Genomic DNA, 16123 nt, shown 5'->3' on the forward strand with positions numbered 1-16123 from the left:
GTGAGGAGGCTAGGAACATAGAGAGGAGGGTAGGCAGTTATACAGTAGATGTGGTGGGTGTCTGTGCTGTTGTTGGCTTTCCTACAGCTCCAACAGACGCTTCATCATGTCCGTTTGCTCCCCCATTAGCCTCAGCATCGCATCCTGCCTCCGCTCTTCGTGCTCACTTAATTCCTTCCTGGCCTCTGCCACTGAATGCCTCCATGCATTAAAGCTATGCCCTATCAGTGCAGGACGACGGCATGAGCTCGGAAAACATGTCACTGAGAGTGCAGTTTTTTTGCCTTCTAATCTGCAATAACCTCAGGGACGGAGATGATAGGCTGGACCGTAGAAACATTCTATGCTCTATGATTCTGGGGGGACTGCATGGTCACCTGTCCTGCTGAGTTCGCCATGCTGACCAAACAGGAAATGAAATTGAAAAGTTCCCAGGGCTTTTCCTGTGTACCTGGCTAGTGCATCGGAGTTCAAAGTGCTGTCCAGAGCGGTCATAATGGAGCACTCTGGGATAGCTCCCGGAGTACAATACCGTCTATTTGCATCCGCACTACCCCAAATTCAACCCAGAAAAGTTGATTTTAGCACTATTCCTCTAGTTGGGGAGGAGTACAGAAGTCGATTTTAAGAGCCCTTTAGGTCGACAGAATGGGTTTGGTTGCATTCATTTTTAAATCGAACTAATGTGGCTAAGTTCGACCTAAGCCTGTACTGTAGACGAGGCCTGAGTGTTACTGCTGGTACTAGGGCCACCACAGATTCTCTCCTGGCTGCCTGCCTTGAAGCAAACTCCTCTGATGAGCAATTATTGTGATCTCCTGTCATTATGAAGGGTAGCTCAACAGCACAAGAGACAACTCAAGATAGTGAATTAAGCACAGGAATGGAGTTCTAATCCATGTCCATAAATGCCTTAGTCAAATCACGTAGCCCTTGTGTTCCTCTCCCTCCTTTACTTTGCCTCAGAGGTGCTGGACTTACGGGTGCTGGGGTTCTGCCACACCGCCTGGCTTGAAGTAGTAACAACCACCCCAATACATAGTTTCTGCCTTCAGTACCACTGCTCTGCCTACTTCATGGAGATGTTGCATAGATTATAAAGACTAATATATCATTACAAGTGTTAAAATTTACCAGAATGCACACAAAATTCTATGGCTGAGAGCTAGTGGATCCCAGATCTGTGAGCTCATTTGGAGAAATGTCCACTGAAATGCCTAAGTGTTTGGCAATACATGGAGCTCAACATAAAGTCATGCTTCACTTTTGCAGCAGGAGACTGAGTGAGCCATCTCTGTTGCCCTGTTTTTAACTAAAGTAAGGGGTGCCTTAGATTTTCATATTATAGATTCTTCCCAAAATCCCAGGCCTGTCTCTTTGCATGCACATATGATCATGCTGAACATTTTGGGGAGGGGGAAGGGAGTGGACTGAGAAATTGTTTCAGAAGGCCTCTTTAGAAGGACAGTTCTGTGGGAGAAGAACAAAACCAACCAGCAGGAAGCAAGCAGCAGCAGAATGATCAGAGCAGTCAATAGGCAGCCTGACACAGTACTAGCCCAAAACGTCAATCAGTAGTTCTTTTACAGACTCACATACCAAGATACTGGCTACTTTTAAGTGACACCTTAGAAGTGCAGCACTATTCACCAACTAGTGAGAACTCTAAGTGCCAGACTATGTACTTGAATACACAATTCCCATTTTAATCAAAGCGTATTGCTTGTGTATTGGGGGTCTAATTTGGCTCCAATTATCACTTCAACACTACCCATTATACCCTCTCCTCTGAGAGTCTGTCCTTTCAGTCACTGCCCTGAGGCCATCTGTCCAAATTTTCTGTCTAGCCAAATCTCCTGGAAGTTACATGCCCCATTTTTATTCATGCACTTGCAATAGTTTACAAGATAGACTCCTGTTTGCACATACTCCAACATGCCTAAAGTCTGTAATTCAGATTCTAATCTTCCTTCACTTGGCTCTTGCTGCTGCTAGCACTCTTCATGATACTGTTGGGTTGCTTTTTGGCCATCTTCCCAGTTCCTCTGGTTTGCGGAATACTAATCCAGTTTGTCATTAGTTCCTGGAGGTGCCTCAAGTAGTTTTCTCAGCTGGCACCCAAGAGCAAACAAACTAAATGAAACTGACTCACCATATTGGCTAGATGTGAAGTTCCCTTCAGTGCTATCTCACTTTCATAATGAAGATCTACCCTTCACTTATGGTGAGTAGGAGCATATTGCAGGGTGCCTCAATTCAGCACCTCACTCCTTACATTATCAGGATAGGTCTACCCTACAATATTTTGCTGGCATATCTATGTCAGGTAGGAGTGTGGAAAACTCCCACCACAGTTGACACAGCTGCACTGGCACAACTCCCAGTGTAGACAACTATGCTGACCTAAGTGCTTCTGTTGCTATAGCTAATGCAGTTTGAGAAGATGTGGTGTATGCCAGCAGAAGAAGTTTTTCTGTTGGCATAGTAACACCATCTACCTTCTAGGAGGTTATGCCAATATAACTATACCAGCAATACATTTGTCGTACAGACCAGGCTCAGTCCTGAGAGCTTGTCTGGCAGTTTCATTGTCTAGATCATCATCATCCCCAATGCTGGTCTTATTGGTCTTCGAAACAACCTTTCCAAATTTTCCAAAGATGAGCCTTCTCCAGGAAAATGGAGGCAAACTGTGCCACCTCTTTAACCTGTGTTGAAGGCCTACCCAAAATGAGCACTTGAAGAATATGCAGATCCTTTATAGTGGATTTCATTCTCTCTTTCATGCTTTGATAAGCAGTCTGGTAAGCAAGCCATCATCATAGCTTATTGCTCCAAAACTGCAGCCACAATCTGGTGTCATCACTTATTTTGACTAGCTCCTTGGGAGAACAGGATGTTGACAGAAGGCACCGTATCAGGCAGTGTCCAAGTGTTTGATTAGGCTCTACACAATCACTTATGGGGTCATTCCTCAGCTTCCACTCAGTCATATTATCATCAGTCTTTACCAGCCCAGCTCCTGCCCCAATTTAGAGTTCACCAGTGCTTTCATTCAAGGTCAGTGCCTGGAGGGAGTTGTTTTTGAAAGAACCAGGTTTTGTTACTCTATAGCCTTCCATCGTGGTATTTTGTGGAAGGGATTTTCAGGGGGCAAAGCTCTTTCTGGACTTCAGCCTCTTGAGTGGTGGAAAGTGTCCAGGCAGTGCGTTTCTCGGATCATATACCTGTTTTTGTCTCTCCTTTTTACTAAAGACATTCCACCTCACTAATAGTGGTGCAACTGCTGCGAGGCAGTACGGTGACAGTGTGGGAGTCCATTTCAAACCTACAGTATTGATAAAAAAAGTTCAGTATCAATTCTGTGTGAATGACTTGAGCATGACCAGAGTCAGATGCTGTATTCTACAGTTGAACAACACAGGATGAGACTAGATGCTCTGAGTGTTTTGGGGTCAGCTCCCCAGTTTGTGTTGAACCAGTTTCCTAGAGTTCACTTTCTTTTTCAACTTCATGTGCTCTCTGAATGTCAGCATTTGGTCTAATGCAACCCCAAAGTACACTGGATGTTCATAGTACTCAAGGACTGTACCATCCCACAGGGACTGGACTTTTTGCCTGGCCTGTCTGTGTTTTAGGTGGAAGGTATACACTTATGTCTTGCTTGGGTTGTCAGTCAGGAACAACGTGTGACAGTATTCTTCAAGTACACTCAGGATGCCAGTTAAAATGCACTCACAGTTCTCAAATCTTTTGACTGGATGGCAACATAAATATCATCTGTGTAAGTTAATTTTAACACACAGGGAATTCTGATTGTTTATTTGTGTAGATAAACAGCAAGGGTGATTGTACTGAACCTTAGGGCAATCCATTCCATTGAGTATGCCATCTGCTTTTCTGACCCTCTGACTTGATGAAGTAACATCAATTTTTGAGCAGAGAGTACATGACCTGGACCATTTTGCCATTTCTCAGAATTGCCAGTTTCAGTTCACAGTGTCATAAGCACCCGACAGATCAACAAATCGCCCCTGTCATTTTGCAGGTTTTGAAGCCATCTTCAATGTATTGAGTTAGGTTTACAACTCGACTACAGAATGAATGTCTTGTGTGGAAACCAACTTGGTCAGTTAGCCAGCTGCCCTTCCACTATTACACAATTACACCCATTTTCATCCAGTTATGTGCTTGTAGGTTGAGCAGAATAAGGATACTGGTCAGTAAGTCTTTGCAGAGTTCAGTTCTATATGTGGTTTATGTGCAACCACTTTAGCTTGTTTCCACAACCTAGGTATCTGCATTGTCTCCATCTGTGATAAATGGGGAGAGCTCCTTTTTATGGAAACCTAGCCAGCCCATTAGCTATAAAATTCCTCTTAGTAGTTGTTCTCTACTTGCTTTACCTTCAAAGGGTTAAAAAGTTTCCCTGAATAGGTAAAAGGAATGAGTAGGCACCTGTCTAACAGAGCCAATGGGAAGGCTAGAACTTTTTAAAATTGAAACAAGACTCCACTTTTGTCCGTCTGATGTCCTCCGGAGAGAGGGGACTGAGCAACAATGCAGTAAGAAGCTTTGAGCCAGGAATGAAAAATCATCATATCATAGCTAGCAACTACTCATTTGAAAGCCCAGATACGCAAGTAGATCAGGCAATGTCTAGGAAGACACCATTAGGTTTATTTCTTTTTTATTTCTTTATGGCTTGTGGATTCCTCTGTGCTAACCCCAAATGCTTTTGTTTTGCTTGTAACCTTTAAGTTGGACCTCTAGAAACTATTTTGATGCTTAATCCTTGTATTTGCTCTTTTTAAATCTAGCAATAGCCTGAGTTTCCAGATATTTTCTTTTTGTTTTAATAAAATTTACCTTTTTTAAGAACAGGATTGGATTTTTGTGTCCTAAGAGGTTTGTGCATGTTTAATTAGCTGGTGGCAACAGCCGATTTCCTTTGTTTTTCTTTTTCAGCTCTTCCCCAGAGGGAGCGTGAAAGTGTTTGAAGGTACCCCACAGGAAGAAATTCCCAAGTGCACCTTCCTGGGTTCTCAAAGGAGTTTTTGCACTTGTGTGGTGGCAGCATTACCTATCCAAAGTCAGAGAAAAGCTATAACCTTGGGAGTTTAATACAAGATTGGAGTGGTCAGTATTAATTTTTAGAATCCTTGCAGGCCCCCACCTTCTGCACTCAAAGTGCCAGAGTGTTGAATCAGCCGTGACACCATGCAAGAATTCAAGAAGTCAAGTGGCCACTTCTTTGCTCTCATCCCAAAGTGAAGCAGTGTTCAAATAGATATTCCACTGAGTACAGCACCCTTTCCACACTTCAGGATTTTCATGGTTACTGCCAGATCTGCAGTGTTGACCTGCTCATTGTGGACTCTACAATCTCTCAAGAAACAGCAGAGTTCCAGCTTAGCCTATTTAGTTTTGCAGTTTGCTTTGTGGGCTGGTTTACCATTTAGGATGAGTTGGTGTGCGACTTCGTTGGGAGAGACTGTGATGATAGGCTTTGGTTAATGTCTATCAGGGTTAATCTTGCGAATAGTGACCCATGCTTTTTGTTTCAATCAAGTCCCCCAGAGGCTGTGCCACTCCTTTCTGATCTCTCTCATAAGCATTTCCCTAAGCCCGATGGTTTCTTCACTGAAGGGATCCAAGTCAAACAGTTCTGATCTCTCTTACATTGTTGGCTGGTTTGTTCTGAAAGTCCAGGCACATCTAGTGTCTGACATCTCCTGGGGATGGCTTTTGGGCAATCTTCCACACCAGAGAGAAGTTTGCCAGAGTGCTTGTGGGTTTGAGTACTATTAAAGACAGATCCATCTAATTCAGAGGAAAAGCCTTCCCAGGTCAGCCTTTCAGAAGTTCAGTCTCATCAGGTACCTTGTTTTCCTGGATTGTACTACAGCCTCTATTGTCACTTGCACTAGTCTGTGCTGCCATATTGGGAGCACCTCCCTTTTGAAGCTCCCTATATTTTCAGAGGTAACAAAGGCTATGATAGAATGAGGGGTGTGACGTTGCACTCTATATGATTTTATGAAAATATGCTAATGTAAGAGGAATATGCTTTATACAAAAGGTCTCTAAGGTATCATTACAAAGCTTATAATCTATTGAGTGTGATCATCCTATTTGTATAAGTGTACCACTCTTGTATCTGAAACTAGAAATATGAAATATAACTTTGAGGGCCTATTGTAATTACGCAAAGTGTGGGCCATTAATGGTGGCTTGGAATCTTGACGACTCCCATTAACCACGACAATTGATGGCAGATGGCTCTGTTTTACCTGTAAGTCTTCCTGTATGTGTTTGTGTGTGCTGGCAAGGGGTAATGAAGTCTTACAGTGACATGTGATCATGTCACCTGAACTGAAACCCATCTTTAACCTAGTGCTTTTCCATTGAGAAGGTAGAGGGAGGGGGAGAACCCAGAGGGACAAAAGGATTCCCGCTTTATGTAAAAGATATATAAATGGGTGGAACAGAGAAAAGAGCCATCATGAGGAATCCCCTAGCTACCACCTGAGCTGGAACAAGGGCTGTACCAGGGGAAAGGATTGTGCCCCAACTAGAAAGGCATCCAGTCTGTGAAAGATACATATTGAAACATCTCTGAGGGTGAGATCTTATCTGCATTCAGTTTCTTACTTTATTAGGCATAGATTTGCGTGTTTTATTTTATTTTACTTGGTAATTCACTTTGTTCTGTCTGTTACTACTTGGAACCACTTAAATCCTACCTTTTGTATTTAATAAAATCACTTTTTACTTATTAATTAACCCAGAGTATGTATTAATATCTGGGGGAGGGGGGCAAACAGCTGTGCATATCTATCAGTGTTATAGAGGGCAAACAAGTTATGAGTTTACCCTGTATAAGTTTAATACAAGGTAAAACAGATTTATTTGGATTTAGACCCCATTGGGAATTGGGCATCTAAGTGTTAAAGGCAGAAACACTTTTGTTAGCTGCTTTCAGTTAAGTCTGCAGCTTTGGGGCAAGTAATTCAGACCCTGGGTCTGTGTTGGAGCAGATGGGTGTGTCTGGCTCAGCAAGACAGAGTGTTGGGGTCCCAAGCTGGCAGGGAAAGCAGGAGCAGAAGTAGTCTTGGCACATCAGTGGGCAGCTCCCAAGAAGGGTTCTGTGATCCAACCCATCACAAAGGGTGCAATCTCTACATGAGCTTTGAAAGGTACATTTATCCTTGAAATTGTACAGCAAGATCTAGTTTGTTGCTTCCCATTTCACAACTTCTTCCCCATTGTAGTATCCTCAGATGGTGGTGTGACTAGGGAAGTCGCCTATGACAAAGTATGATTTTTCTGACAGGAGAACGTCAGTTGGCCATGCAAATTGTTCACTAAAGTGGTTTGCAAAGAAACTACTGCTATTTGGTCAAGCTCAACCATAAGAGTTCCACTGTAGATTGGTGTTTCACAGCAGTATTTTTCATCTATCTATTGTCACATACAAGTAGAGTGCTACTATTGGTGTTGCTTTTGATGTTCACTGCCTTATGCATGCCGGGGATGTTTGGTGCTGTTGTCTCTGTGTGTGTCTGTCTTGCAGACACATGAGGTCTGCTTTCTTGCCAGATATGTCAGCTTTCTCTGCAGAGAATCCTTCCACACTGGACTTATTCAGTAGACTCAGACTTTAAGGCCAGAAAGAACCATCATGATCATCTAGTCTGACCTCTTGAAACACTGCAGTCCACAGAACCTCACCAGTAATGGATCCCATAACCTCTGGCTGAGTTACTGAAGTCCTCAAATCATGATTTAAAGTTACAGAGAATCTACCATTTACACCAGTTTAAACCTGCAGGAGACCTTTGCCCTATGCTGCAGAGGAAGGCACAAAAATCAAAACAAAACAACCCAGGTCTCTGCCAATCTGACTTGGGGAAAATTCCTTCCTGACTCCACATATAGCAATCAGTTAGACACTGAGCAGGTGGACAAGACACATCAGCCATACATCAGGGAAAGAATTCTCTGTAGTAACTCAGAGCCTTTCCCACCCAGCGTTCCATCACCGGCCACTGAAGCTATTTGCTACTAGCAGTCGCAGATTGACTACATGCCATCACAGGCAGTCTCATCATACCACGCCCTTCATAAATGTATCAAGCTTGGCCTTGAAGCCAGTTAAGTTTTTCAGCCCTAGTACTCCCCTTGGAAGGCTGTTCCAGAACTTGACTCCTCTGAGGGTTAGAAACCTTCATCTAATTTCAGGACTAAACTTGCTGATGGCCAGCTTATATCCATTTGTTCTTGTGTCAACAGTGGTGCCTAACTTAAGTAACTCTTCCCCCTTCCCAGTATTTATCCTTTGACAACTGCAACTGGGGTCATGTTTTGAAAATTGTTTGCAACAATAACAGCTTTTTTTTTTTTTTTTTTTTAAAACTGAAGCAGAGACTCAGAGAAACTGCATCCATCCGTGTCCCCCATTGAGCCAGTCCTTCAGGAAAATGGCCTACTTAGGTAAATCCTATTTTAGAGAATGTGCAAGAATTGCTTAGTGGGTGCCAGCTGATTTATTGCCACCACTCAAAGCTCAGAAACTTTTGTCACCAAGGGGCATCATTACTCAAGAGGAGTCATTAGTTAGCCTTTCATTTCCAATTGCTGTATGAAATCAAAAGTTGGTCTTAACCTAATCAGAAGTTGAAGAGGTTATGCACTTCTCCTGCATGATACGAGAATAAGCACAATGAATGAATGCACACAACACACAACTCTCCTGTGTATTAGGTTGAGAACGCTTCTATCCCATCCCCTTCATATGTACAAAAAAAAACTAAAAGGGAAGAGGGCCACTATGCAATGCAAGTAACAATGGACAGGAGTTAGTCCTCTTCCAGGGCTGTCATATTAAACAGAGCTATCAGCGGCTCCTGAACTTTGCAGCCAGATAAGTTTTATAGGCAAGAGCACTGCTCAGATTTCCAGAATCAAATGCAGTCCTCTTGCTGAATCCTTCATGTTTTATATTTTAATTGGTTTGTTTTTCTGTGTTATTTGAGCTGGAAGAGACTCATTATCATTCATTTCCACCTGGATTTGCTCTCTTCTTCCTCCTCCCCCAGATTAATTGGTTTAATTAGTGAAGTGTCTCATTCAACTGGCAAAGGGTCTTGTTCCAAAACAATGGTGACAAAAAAATAACTGTTGTTTTACTCAAATTAAAGATTAACTGCAAAAAAAGTTGCATCAACAGCAGTATGGTTTGAAAGCCCCGCAACCCCCACTAATCCATCTTCTAGGAGCATACAGCACATAAGCAAGAGCTAACACTAATACACACATTTTAAATTTCCTAGAGACACCATAACTAGCTCCTACTCAACTACAGCATCCCTTCGTAATGTCACAACTGATAATTATTTGTCTATAGACAAAGGCCCATCACTAATTGGATGATTTTTTATAAGCATGATGGCAGAGCTGAATGCAAAGATATTTAAAACAAAACAGAAAATTCAAATGAAAAATCAAGCAGGTAACTCAAGACAACAAGTGTAGGCATTTTGAGTTCAGAGGAGTAGCAAGTGGGGCTTCTGAGGATGGGGAACACCAAGGAATGTTTGTATTATGAGAGGAAGATGCATACAAGAAAGAGGGAGGAGTTGAGAATGAAGGCAAGGAAGATTAGTAGTGAAAGGCTGTCTCTACCACTTTCAGCGCTAAAACTTTAGTCGTTCAGGGGGTGTGAAAAAACACCCCCCAAGCGACAAAAGTTTTAGCACTGAATAGCGCCATTATATAAGTTACCACCACTCGTTCAAGGTGGTGTTTTTTGTTTTTTTTTTTTAAATTGCTGTGAAAGCTCTCCCCCAGCAATAAAGCATGTCTACATTGCCCATATCACAGCGCTGCCACGGCCATGCTGTAACGTGGGCAGTGTAGACATCAACTTGTACCTGTTACTTTGGGTAAGACCCAGAGGCAGACAACAAATAGGCATCAGTGGAAATAAGGGAAGGATCTGCATGGGGATGGTGGAAGGATCTTGTTGAAAAAGTTGGCACAGTCTTCCACAAAAAGAAAAAGAGGAGCAATGGCAGGTGAATAGAGAGAGGTCAGGAGGGAATCAACAGGTAACAGATGAACAGCTGGAATTGTGTATGAGATTAACATGAAGATTAAAGTTAGGAGAGGGAAAAGTGGATGGAGAGGACAGGCTGTGTTAACATCCACTCAGGGTGTGGCTACATTTGAAATTTCGCTTTGAAGTGTGAGTGTGGTTGGAGCGCTGCATGTAAACCACATCCTCTACGGGTGTAGCGTGCAGTGCTGGGAGCTGTGCTCCCAGCGCTGCCACACTGATTACACTGAGGCTTTACAGCGCTGTATCTTGCAGTGCTCAGGGGGGTGTTTTTTCACACCCCTGAGAGCAAAAGTTGCAGCGCTGTAAACTGCCAGTGTAGCCATACCCTCAGAGAAGGAGCAGAGTTAGTGCTGTTTGAGGCTCAGCTTCCTTATTTTGTGCACACAACAGTTTACAAAGTGTATTTAAAAGTTTTTCGCAGCGTTTTAAAAGCTTTTACAATAGAAAAAAGCCAGCACAGCTTCAAAGAACTGCACTATATCAGTGATACAGTTGAGGACACTACAGCAAAACTGGCAATTGTGACATCAGACACTAGTTTTGTGTGCAGAATACCCCACTGAGCCTGCTTTAAAAGTGAGCTAAAAAGGAAAGTATTATGGAAGCCCTTTATTCTTCCAGGCAACTCTAGAGTCATGCTCACCACCCAGCTTTGAAATAAGAAAGCATTCTACAGGAATGAGGTTTATATTTTTACAGAGCCAAGTTTTGGAGGAATGCCATGGAATATTTTTCAGGAATCTGCAAAACAGCATATTAACAAACATGACACGCCTGTTTTCAAAGAGTATTTGAGTTACTAAAACAAATGGCAAACAGTCATTTTTAGAGGAACATGCTAAATATAACTGCGGTTTGATGCTAGAGGCAGGGAAAGTAGTGAAGGGTCAAGTGTTTCTGCTACAATGTGACTTTTCTGGAATGATAAAGAGGCAGATACTTGCCAAATCAGACATGATTCAGAGAGGAAGAAGCAACTGGTGGTATCGAGGGGTGGGGAGAGAGAAGAAAAGTTTTGGTCTCTGATGCAAATACATTAGTCTCAAATAGTCAGTAGCAGCCCAATTAAGCCTATCAATTCCCGGAGTCAGAGCAACCTAACCTCATTCATTCCCACTGGTAAAGTGGGAAGGGCTGCTGCGCAAGAAGCCACATTTTAAATGCTGGTTTCGCTCTCAGCTCTGTCAGAGCTAGAGCAGGACTCCGCAGGGCCTGTCTGCACAGGATTCCCGAAGTCACCTCTCCCCTGTCTCTCTCACCACCCACCCTGGGGCTGGAGAACCGCTCCCCAGAACTCAGCCAGCCAGTCAGCCCGCTCACCGGCGCCAACCAAAGCCAGCCCGAGTCCTCCTGGGCACGGGGCAAGCCCCCTGAGCACTCGCCCGGCCGGCGGGTAGCCAGGAGCAGGCGCTCTGCGGCGGGGTAGGATAGGGGGCAGGCGCGGGGATTTGCTTACAGTCGGAACATCTGCTCCATGTCCTTGATCTGCCGTCGGCTGAACTCCTTGAATTCAGTGTAGGGATTGAAGACTTTGGCTTGGCGGGGCTGGGCCATGCCCTCGTTGATGTCCTGCCTGCGGCTCAGCTTGGCGCCCAGCTCCGAATCGGCGCTGGCGAGCATGGAGCTCCTGCCCTCCTCCTCCTGCCCGGCCGGGCCAGACACCCAGCCCGCCGCTGCCTCCTCCCCGCCGGGCGCGGGCTCCGGGCTACTCTCCTCTAGCAGCAGCCGGCGCTGCAGCTTCTGGGCTAACTCGTCAGTGGCCATGGCCAGGCGCGCGGAGGACAGGCGTGAGCCGCCCTGCGCTCGCACGGCGAGTTCACAGCCCGCGCCCGGCGGCCGCCCCTGAACTTTATTCCCAGGCTTCAGGAGCAGGGCGGGGTGGAGAGTTAAGGTCGCGCCGGGAAGTTCCCTCGCCCGCCTGGCACGGGCGGCCCCAGAAACAGCCCCAACAGCCAAGTTCTCCGGACGCGCCCCACTTATCCCCCTCCTAGCCCAGCCCCTTCCACACCCAACTCCACCACCTCACACACCCGGCCCGGCCCGGCCCGGCCCGGCCCCCCTCACTGCTCTGCATTCCTAGCCCAGACCCCTGCCCCTTCCACACTCAGCCCAGCGCAGCCCCGCCCCGCCCCGCCCCGCTTACTGCACTCCTAGCCCAGCCCTTTCCACAGCCAGCCCCACTACCTCACACACCCTACCCTGCCCGGCCCGGCCCCCCTTACTGCACTCCTAGCCCAACCCTGTGCCCCTTCCACATCCAACCCGGCCCAGCCTCACTACCTCACACACCCTGTCCAGCCCACCTCACCCCACTCCTAGCCCTGCCCCTTCCACACCCAGTCGACCTCACTCCCCCCAATACCCTATCCTCTGCCCCACTCACCCCACACCCAGCCCAGCCCTGCCCCACTCCCCCACATGCCCTGCCCAGCCCACCTTACTCCACCCTCCTACCCAGCCCACCCCACCCCTGCACACCCAGCCCACCTGCCTCACTCTGCCTTATCCCACTCCCCCTGCACATACCTACTTGGCCCCTGCCCAGCCTACCCCTTGCCCTTCCCAGCTCTACCCCCTCACACACCCAGTCTGCCCCACACCCTGCCCAGTTCTCCCACCTCACTCCTCCCTGCACCCAGCCTGCCCCACTCCCTCCACATCCTATCCTGCCCCAGTTCCCCCACACCCAGCCCACGCCTCCTGTCCTTGTCCCCCTATCCTGCTCCCCTTACACCGTGACCACCCCAGTTCCCCCTTGTCCATTTCAGGTCATCCTCCTCCACCCTGCCCTGAGCAGACAGTGCTGCATACCCCAGCACTGCGGGCAAGGCAGGGGCTAGCTCGCCTGTGGAGGACCCTGATAAACATACAGCAACTGGCTCCGCTTTGTGCTGCTGGTGCCTGCAGCCCTGCTCTAGCATCAACGCAGCCTATGCCTGTGGCTGCCCACCCTGAGGGATCAGGTCCATTCCTCTGCAGGGCCCAGGATAGCACTTGTATGTGCCCCCTGCACCCTGCCCTGGGTGCCTGCTGACTGGACTGTCCTTCCCATGCCTGGCAACAGCTCATCAGCCTGCACAGCATGAGGAAGGTCACTTTCATGGAGCTGAGATGCTTACCCTGCTACGCCAGCATGAAGACACACAAGTTCAGGAAGCCATACCAGTCCAACAGCTGGTTTCTCTTGCCATCTGGAAGCTGGCTACCCTAATCTGTTACAGACAGGTCAACTATCGGTACTGTGGTGGAGGTTGGTGAGGACAGTGGTTTCCCCAGGAATTGAAATTAGGGTGAGTGTTTGAATTTATGGGGATGGGGGGTGTCAGGGCCGGTGAAGTGTGAGACTGTGAGGGTGAAGGCGGGCTGTATGGCACCACAGTAAAAACTGAAAAATGTTTCATGACCATTTTATTAGATTTAACTCATGTTTTAAAATCATCACACAAAGTTGGCTAATCAAGCCTTCTATGAAGCACCACATCTACATCTTTCTTGGTTTCTTGTTATAATTTTGCACAACTCTGCTAATGAACTTCTTGAATGCAATGCATTCACCTTCGGTGGCTTCTCCTGTGTCTGGTACTTCCATTCCTTTAGTTGATATGCTCATTAGTTCATTCACATGATCAGGCAGAAGGCGACTTCTTTCAGAACACAAAATTCTATTCAGTGATGAAAAAGAACGCATAACTGTAGCTGTTGTGACTGGGAGTAGCAAGAGATGAATTCCTACTTCTTTCATCCCCAGATACAGAACACAAAAATCGGGTCGAGCCACTAGTGATGATAAAAAAAGAAGCTGAAGTCAAATCTTCATTCATTTGTAGTATGATATTCCACTCTGTGTTCAAATTTTCTATTCTGTCCTGACCACATGACAGCCCCATTGCTGGTGGTGCCTCTCTCCACTCAACTGTTGGTGTTTTATAGGACAGGCATCTGTAAAAGGTACACAGAGGTTGAGTAGAATCTAGAAGTCACTGTTGTAGATTTTTAAGAATCAAGTCTGTGTACTTTTTCAGTTGTCTTAACAAACACCTCTTGTCTTCTTCACTTAAGGGTTCAATATTAATGCCTTCATTAGTCAACTTCTGGACAGAATTCTTTGCTTCTTCCAGTATTTTTTCAATGGATAGGTCTCTGATCCAAATGTAGCTTCTATTGCTGGACAAGGATGTACTACTGTTGTAGCAGATGCCTGGATGGCATTGTTTAATGACCCAGGTGGTTTCAACAGTAGACTTACGATAGAGAAAATGGCAATAGTCTTCTCTGAACGTAGTAGCAAAAGTAATCCACCAGCCTCACTACTTAGATCCATATCATCTTGGTAGATACTTTCCAAAGCCAGTAATAATGGCTGGAGTAACTTTAAGACAACAGCCAAGGATCACCCATGAGAAATCCAGCGAGTTTTCCCAGGTTGGACTAATTTGAACGTCAGTCCTAGTGTATCATCTATATTTTCCAAGATATTTAGTCTTTTTGGACTCTTGCTGAAAAAAGAATATAATGAAGATATTAAATTGATAACTTTTTAGATGTGTTTTGAAGATTTTGCAGCTCGTACTAGTGCTAGTTGGAGTAGATGGGCTCTGCAGTGTGTATAGGAGAGATTAGGGTTACACTCTTCTCTGAGCAAACTTGTACTCCACCATGTCTTCCAGGGAAGTTTGCAGCTCCATCAAATGCACAAGCAGCCATCTATTAGGGGTCCAATTGACAAGCATGTAACTCTTCTAAGATGAGTTGTCACAAATGCAGCCGATGTGTCTTAACATTGGCCTCCAGTTTGTAATGTGTGGTATCTCATGCTTAAATAGAAAGTATGATGCCACAGCCATGTTTGTTCGCATGAATTGTGTTGTGTCTCCAGCATTCTTAACAGACTCATTAAGTACTTCTGAAATTGGCTTTGAAAGTGGGCTTATAAGGCTTTCTGCATGTCGATGCACTCCAGAGGCCTGGTGTTTTGCAGCCTTTTCATGTAGTTTGTCAGCACTGGCTTTGCTGATCAGTTTGACAAACCAAGCTCCTCCACTTTTATCGATTATAGCATTGGGAAGCTTTCCTTCTTCGTAAGCTTTTTTGCAAGAAGTGCACCAGTAGCCATCTTCTGTAACTTCAATAAATGGGAACCCTTTGACCGACAAACATCGGGAACTGCCTTTAGGTTTCGGAGACACTGTTTCTTCAGTACGTAGCTGTATTTGTGCTTCAGGCTGGTCGGATGGAGATATACCACTTGAACCATCAGATGACATGTTGATATATTCTTGGTTCTTGATGTGTTCTTCACCTTGAGTTGTTTTTGAGGCCTTTGAGTGGAAAAATTGTTGTATTGTTTTTTGTCTTTTCATTTTCACTTTGATCTGCAACATATAAAAGAGATATGAATATCTCTTTTGAATATGAATATGAATAAAGTAAATGTTTTGTTATGATAATGCAAATTTAACATAGTAGGTCTAGATTTCTAAAAAAATATATATTTTTTAAAAAATGTATTTAATTTAAATTGACTTTGGAAAAGTAAGCCATCATGGGATAAGAGGGAAGTCCACTCATGGATCAGTAACTGATTAAAAGGTGGGAAACAAAGGTAAGGAATAAATTATCAGTTTTCAGAATGGAGAGAGATAAATAGTGGTATCCCTGAGGGGTTGGTACTGGGACCATTACTGTTCAACATATTCATAAATGATCTGGAAAAATGGATAAACAGTGGGTTGGCAAAATTTGCAGATGATGCAAAACTATTCAAGATAGTTAAGTCCCAGGCAGACTGCGAAGAGTTACAAAGGGATCTCACAAAACTGGGTGACTGGGCAACAAAATGGCAATGAAATTCAATGTTGATAAATGCAAAGTAATGCACATTGGAAAGCAATCTCAACTATACATACAAAATGATGGCATCTGAATTAGCTGTTAACACTCATGAAAGAGATCTTGGAGTCATTGTGGATAGTTCTCTGAAAACATCCACTCAATGTGCAG

At 45.0% G+C, this 16123-nt stretch overlaps 1 protein-coding gene across 1 annotated transcript in view; it reads right to left on the reverse strand.

Annotated features, from left to right (window-relative positions):
* EFHD1 (EF-hand domain family member D1) overlaps nucleotides 1–12193 on the reverse strand; it is a 47751-nt gene extending 35558 nt beyond the window's left edge. The window contains exon 1 of the mRNA XM_032778800.2: nucleotides 11580–12193. Coding sequence (XP_032634691.1) covers nucleotides 11580–11887 — 308 coding nt within the window. The 5' untranslated portion in view covers nucleotides 11888–12193. The remainder of the gene's footprint in view (nucleotides 1–11579) is intronic.
* Nucleotides 12194–16123: the final 3930 nt, after the last annotated feature.

Source organism: Chelonoidis abingdonii, chromosome 8, assembly GCF_003597395.2.
Source record: "Chelonoidis abingdonii isolate Lonesome George chromosome 8, CheloAbing_2.0, whole genome shotgun sequence".
NCBI classification, from domain to species: domain Eukaryota; kingdom Metazoa; phylum Chordata; order Testudines; family Testudinidae; genus Chelonoidis; species Chelonoidis abingdonii.